The sequence below is a fragment of the Buceros rhinoceros genome, unplaced genomic scaffold, assembly GCF_000710305.1.
Source record: "Buceros rhinoceros silvestris isolate BGI_N320 unplaced genomic scaffold, ASM71030v1 scaffold8134, whole genome shotgun sequence".
In the NCBI taxonomy this organism is placed as follows: domain Eukaryota; kingdom Metazoa; phylum Chordata; class Aves; order Bucerotiformes; family Bucerotidae; genus Buceros; species Buceros rhinoceros.
In genome coordinates, this window is record NW_010407654.1 from 32,901 (window position 1) to 39,771 (window position 6,871).

The 6,871-nt window shown below is 46.9% G+C and overlaps 1 protein-coding gene across 1 annotated transcript in view; it reads left to right on the forward strand.

The window, feature by feature from the left end:
* TBC1D8B (TBC1 domain family, member 8B (with GRAM domain)) overlaps positions 1–313 on the forward strand; it is a gene marked incomplete at its 5' end in the record, with an annotated part of 27,346 nt that extends 27,033 nt beyond the window's left edge. The window contains one exon of the mRNA XM_010134561.1: positions 1–313. Within this exon, the coding sequence (XP_010132863.1) occupies positions 1–313 (313 nt within the window).
* Between the last annotated feature and the right edge of the window lie 6,558 nt (positions 314–6,871).

The window sequence follows — 6,871 nt, forward strand, 5'->3', positions numbered from 1 at the left end:
CCTGCTGAAAATGGAAGAAGTTGGGAGAAGACTGCAGGGTCCCACATCACCAGTCGGAAGTCCAGTGGCAGTTACGGAGGTGCCTGCTGAAATCCCCAGAAAAGGGCAGGAGGAAAGCAGCTCCGAGCAGACCGAAGGCAGCAGAGCACAGCCTTTGAGAGGGAACCATGAATGGTCCTTTGCCTTTGAACAGATTCTGGCATCCTTATTAAATGAACCAGCCTTTGTGAGATTTTTTGAGAAACCTCATGACATAAAAGTTAAAATAGAGAGTGCTAAAAATTTACAACTTAAAGCAAGAACCAGAATGTAATTTTCTTTACCTTTGAAGGTATTTAGACTCTGAATTAACCACGTAAAAGGCTTACAAATGAAGGTCGTCACTATGGAAATTGAGTCTGGTGTTTACACAGGGGATGGATGGAGTTTGAAGAGTTAGCTTTAAATATCAGATTACTGGTATGTCATGTAAATAAAAATAGTTTGAAGCACAATCACTTTATTGCATTGTTCATAAGTGTCACTCCAGAAAAAGGACTGAATAATAAACCATCTTTACCATGTTATCAAAATATGCAACATTGCTTGGAAATACTGGATGTGGCCTACTGCAGACCTGTCTGAAGGACAGCTGTTACAGCGCGGGCTCTCCAGGTTCCTTGCTGTTACTGGGATAAAAGGAATGACTTCCAGCCACTTCCACTTACAAAGAGTATTGACAGCTTAGAGGTTGCCTCCCAGGTTAGTTTAGTTATTTGCAAACTTGCATGTGGACTGGGGTCGAAGCGGAGTGAAGGCTAAGAACAGAGGTTCTGGTAGGCCCAAGAGCATGGGGTTAGAGAGGAAGGTTGTCCTGCTCTCAGTTCCCCTGCTTCGGTGTTTCCATGGTCCTGGGCTCTTGCAGATTCTGGCCCCAGCTGGCAATTTGCAGACTGCATTCTCCCAGGCCAAGTCTCAGTTTTTGTGACAAACAACTGGTGTCCTGCTTTCTACTAGCTCAGCCCGTAAATGAGTTCTCTCCCATTGTCCTACCAGTCCTCGTGTAGTACAGGTGAAAAGGATGGAAGCTTGTTTGTTGTCCAGGCTGCACACAGATGCAAACGCTACTATAGATTATTGAAATGAAGGGAAGGCAGTGGCTAAATCTGTCTGACCGCGTGGTGGTGGTCATTCGTCTTGCAAGGGGAGCTGTGGTTGGCTTACGTGTAGTTTTCCTTGTGTTTGGGAAGGCCAAGCACAGACCATCTTTAGCGACTTCATGGTTAGCTGAGTGCTGCCTGTTGAGCTGCCAGGGACAGAGTGCGGTTGCTCCTCTGCCTGCCCGGTCCATACCTCAGCCTAGCAATTATTCTGTCTTTTCTACAGCCCTCTGGATTTTTGCTGCTGTAGTATTTTCTGTCTGCCAGGATTCATGGCCACAAGAAAATCCTCTGGAATCTGACATGACATTTTGAATATAAAAAAAATATGATAGATCAAAGACCCTGTGGAGGCAAGTTCTGCCGGCATTAATGCGGATAAATGTTGACCTTGACGCTTGGGTAGCTGGTGCTAGAATGAGTTTGGAAAAGAGGGGAAGAGCTTCTATTTTAACAACAAAGTAAACTGTGACTGTCTGCTAAACTTGTTGAGAAGGCTTTTTCTAAAGCCAGTCTGACAATCTTTCTCTGCAGAGCAGCATTATTTTTATACCGTGCATGTTTTTGTAAAGCAGAATGGGGATGGTGTCATTCCCTGAGGCTGTTCTTGCAATACTACTGTGAATGCAGAATAAAATGGAATTGTGCCCTGTGTTACAGGCACTTGGTGAAATACTGTCATTGCAGTTGGTGTTAGAGTTCCCACGCTGCTTCTAAAGGATGCAGCTTTGATCAGGAGCAATGAATTTGTGAATTATTTCTTCTACTGTCCCCCATACTCTCAGGTATTAATGTAAAATAAAATTTTATTGAATGAGCAGTAGCTCCAAAAACTAATTCATGTATGTGAGGAGTGAGGAAGCTTTTTTACAGAAGCCTTCACAAAGTAGTTGCACTTGATACAATATAATGCTGATTTGTATTTTTATGCTTAAAATAAGAACTGATTTATCCGTTCGTATGGATGTGTTTCCGAGGCAAAGCAGGGCAACCCTGTGTTCCTTTTAAAACGTATTTACTCACTGTTTTCCTAACGTTGTTTTAGAGATACAGAGCAGATGACACTGTTGTTCTACTCCAGCATGTACTCAGATAAGCTTTGCTCAGTGAGTAATTCTGCAAATAGCTGTGCTGAAATTAATGGAGCCCGTGAAAACAGGCGCAGCAGCGGGTTTGTGACGGGTGTTGTTAATAGTCAAAGCGATGAGCTTTGTGAAGCAGGGCAGTGCAGGGATATGAACGTCTTAAAACTCAGTGTCATTTTTTAGTTGCAAGCCAGGATGTTAAGATCCAAGTACAGAAGATTGTACTGGGGGAACTTGCAAAATCCAGTTGCCTTGTGCCATTACTTGGTTTGGTTATGCAAAACGGAGCACTTTTTAAAATACCAGTTTCTGTTAGTGGCAATCCAAGAGACGGTAGAGCCATGACTAGTTATGTAACTAGCTAGTTATGCTAGTTATGTAGTAGCTCTTGTCAGCTATTGTATCTATGTATAAAGAGAGATTACCAGCATATATATATGTAAAAACAGATTTCAGGTGAGAAGTTAGGACATAGAGGGAACACTAACTTTTATTAACTGTATGGATTTTCTGTGTAATTTGTCCATATTTTTTCCCCCAAAGGGTGATGTTGTTAAATTGTTCCTGTCTTACAGCTGCAGGTTGACCCAGCAAGGCTAGTCAGGCGGCCAGCCTTGGCAGGATGGAGGGTGGAGCGGAGCAAGGTTGCCTCCGGCAGGCCAGCAGCACTCGGGCAACTGCCTGACTGCCGGGCTGGTTCTTCCTTCTGGAGCATGTGGGTCACGAGCTGAGCCTTTGGGCAGATTTAGAGGTAGCAAATGCCAGCGTGACCCAGAGGCATGTCTGCTGGGCTGCTTCCACAGCGTGCCATAACCCTGAGGGAGGGACACTTGTGCTTTGCTTGTGACAGAGCAACTCTGGAGTTGGTGTCTTGCTCCTTTCCTTCCCTTTCCTGTTTGTGAGGCTGCCTCACAAATCCACGCAGGCTGAAAGGGGACTGGGGGAGCTAGAGCAGGAGAAACACTTTCCCTCTCCTCAGTCCTGATGGGGTGTGCCTTGACTTGAAAGCCAGGTGTGATCAGAGACGGAGCTCCCCACGTGCTACAGCTCTTTGGCCACGTGAAGTTCTTGGCGATGCAGGGGTAACCCTGGCTTCTCACCACGCTGCTTTAGGACGCTGTGGGTGCACACTCTGCTGCTGCAGGAGGGCAGCTGCCGCCTGTAGCCAGGAATTAAGCAGAAGTGCGAGCAAGGAGTTTGGCGGTTGCAGAGTGTCTGACCCAGAATTACTCAGCTACTTCCCAAGAAGGGGACTTTCCATTCAAGTGGTAAATTCTAAGTTTCTAGACCTGCGTTTGAACTTGGAAGGGTTCATTCAGGAACAGGAAGCAGCACTGGTTGAGTCTTGATGTGTTAGTTCACTGAGCTATGTTGGGCTTTTTTTCTGTAACAGTTTTCATGAAGTTTGTGGTTTTATTTTTTTGGTTCAGTCATAGGAAATAAATGAAGGTGCACCATTCAGTACAAAATAGACAGCTGTAGGTAGGATATAGATGGTGAAAACTAGTGATGCCATTTATTCAGTTTTAAAATTGCACGACTTGCTTCAGCGTCACCAGCGTGACCAGCCACACTGTGGTGATTTACCCTGGAACATTCTCAGTGGCTGGTAGCGCCCGCTCGCCTTGCTTCGGCGTCCCCAGCGTGCCCAGCCACACTGTGGTGATTTACCCTGGAACATTCTCAGTGGCTGGTAGCGCCCGCTGCGCAGTCCCATCTGGTGACTAGGCCAGGGTTAGTGCTGCTGTGCACATCGGGGGCCTGTCATCAAGCATAACCGTTAGCCTGGGGCATGTCCAGCAGAGCTGTGATGATCCCTCAAGACTTGCAATACGCAGCGTGCTGCTCAGCGACCCTGTCACCATCCCCTGCACTCCAGGTGGGTGGTGGCAGCCCTGAGCACAGCGGCACACCTCTTTGTGTGCTGAATGAGTTCGGGGCTTGGGCATGCGAGGTGGGGGGCCAGCTCAGCCAGTGGTAACGAAGATAGGAGCCCTTTCCACCACGGGGGAGAACTGCTTGGACTTCAGCCACTAGCATTTCCCAGGACATGGGGGTGGTCACTGCCCTGGGCTGCAGAAAAAGGACTCTGTTTCTGTCCGTTCCTAAAACCAGCCCCTTGTCTATCACTCTCACGCCTCGGTAATAACGGATTTCTAGAAGAGTTTGCTACTATAGTGACTAAGAACTAGCTGTGTGTTCATCTGTTTAGACGTTTCTCATCCAGCTGTACCACACAAGGTTCTAGGTTGCAATTGCAGTTGTTATCTGGACTAAAACAGAAAGAAATACTCCAACTGGTTTCCAGAAAAATAGGCTCTTTTGTCTTTTTCGCTGTAGCTTTGTCACTTTGGCAAGAAGGCAGCAGTTTGTGTCGGCAGGGTGGTTGTTTATGCAGTGTATTGTGTGCAGATGTACTGTAAGACAAATGGGGTGTTAAATAAAAGTGTTTCACTTAAGGAAAAAAATTAAAATCCCTGTGTTCGAGGCACTATTATTTCTCATGATGGACAGCTTCAGAAGTTCTTTCAAGAACACTGGTCATGCCAAAGTCGTACTCAGTCAGCGCTTTCCAAAGCGATGACCAAGCCACAGACCATGCTTGGATGTCAACCTCCCCGCAGCGGAGGGGAAGCGAAGAGGACACCCAGATTGTGAAACCTGGGACTAGCTCAGTCTTGCTTACAGCAAGTGCGTTAGCCCAGGAAGAGTATGGTTACTCCTCTGGTGTATCCAGATCAAAACATTTACAGTGTGCAGCCACCTCTACGCTGACCCGGATGCCTTGGTCTTTACAATTTACACGTTGCTCCTATTGCTCGTGACACTAATCATGGAAATCGTGGTCTGCGCCGTGAGCCCCGTCCCTTCCCAGTGTTTACACACACGCACACGCGATGGCTGCTGCTCTTGTGCCTCGGGGAGAGCAGGGAGCAGATCCTGCTCCCCACCGGACCCACACCGCCCAGGGAGGAACAGCAGCACTCAGAGGTCTCATAAGTATTATTTTATTTCTTCTTTTTTTTCTTGTTTTTTTTTTTTTTTAAAATACTATGTACAATCTCTTTAAAGCTTTTCGAAACGCGGGGGCTCCCTGTTCAAAGGAGCCGTGCCAGGACATCGAGTCACAACAAGAATAAAATCTTTACTGTTCATCATCATAAGACACTTCCTTTTTCCCATTACAAAATACTTTTTAATACTATTTACAATCTCTTTAAAGCTTTTCGAAACGCGGGGGCTCCCTGTTCAAAGGAGCCGTGCCAGGACATCGAGTCACAACAAGAATAAAATCTTTACTGTTCATCATCATAAGACACTTCCTTTTTCCCATTACAAAATACTTTTTAGAATATTAACATTTATAAATGTATCTGTATGTGACAGCATATAAAATAAACCAAGATTTATACTCGATTCTAAGACTTTTTCTTTTTTTTTTCTTTACATGAAGTATATACAATAGATACAGTGACTTTTCACTGTGTTTGTCAAACCAGCCTGATTATACCCACCAGGCTTCAGCTTATATGTACAAATACGCTAAAAGTGCAAGACTTTACGAATTAAAGCTGCCTGTGTTTTCGGAGGTCTGGAATTGTGAGGCCTATGTGCACATAGGTCAATATATACATATACAGATACTTACATACATGTATATTAAAAACACATATATCTGTATATCTATATATCTGGAGAATCTGTTGGTGCTCGGAACAAGAACTGGGTCAACACTGACCCTGGAGCCCAACACTGGTGGCACTGGTCACATTCCGACCCTCTGCTTGTCACCAAGTCACACTTGTGTTTTCTTGTAAGCACCTGGGGGTGGGTGGTGGGATGTGAACCAAACCCACCAGCAACCCTCAATTCCAAATGGGTCCCAAAAACACAGGTTATAGCTAACACCGAGGTAAACAAATACAAACCAACCTGAATAAAGAGATTTGTTTATTCGTGTATTTTTGAGAGTGAGTGACAACAAACGGTAAAAATCCCATGGCCTTGACTCAGCCTTCCCCCAGCCTGCAGGCAGACCAAGCGGGGACCAAGCGAGCCCCAAAAAGGGACTGTGGGATTTTTGTCCTTTGGAGCATGTCTGGAAAACACCGCTCAGCTCTACCCCTGGGGCAGCGCCTGGGACTGCCTGCCCACCCACCACCTGCCGGCTGGGGTGGGCACTGGGAATAAAGTGGGAGCATGACACATGATAAAGTGCTTTTTTTTTTCATCTCTTGTTTTAGCAAGGCCAACCTAACATGTAAACATCCTTGCAAACCTCCTGCGCTCCTCGCTGAGAGGCTGCGAGCAGGGGCGGCAGTGCCCCCCTGCCCAGACCCTCCCTGTCTGTGCAGCCCAGCGCTGCCATCAGAAGGGCAGTGTTTGTGCCACAGCCCCATCAGGCGCCCCAGTACCACCCCACTCCCCCCACCCCCTTCCCGACCCTCTTCTGTGGACTCACTGTCAAAGCCACAGCAGTGGCAGAGAACTGCTCTGCCTGGGCTACCTCGAACCCAGCCCAAAGCCCCTGACCCCACCACTACCCCCAAGAGGCGTTTGCTTGACGCCTGCCACGTCTGGGCTCACGTTTGGCAGTGGGACACCGCGGCACAGCCGTGGTGCTGCGGTGGGGTGATGCAGGTCCGA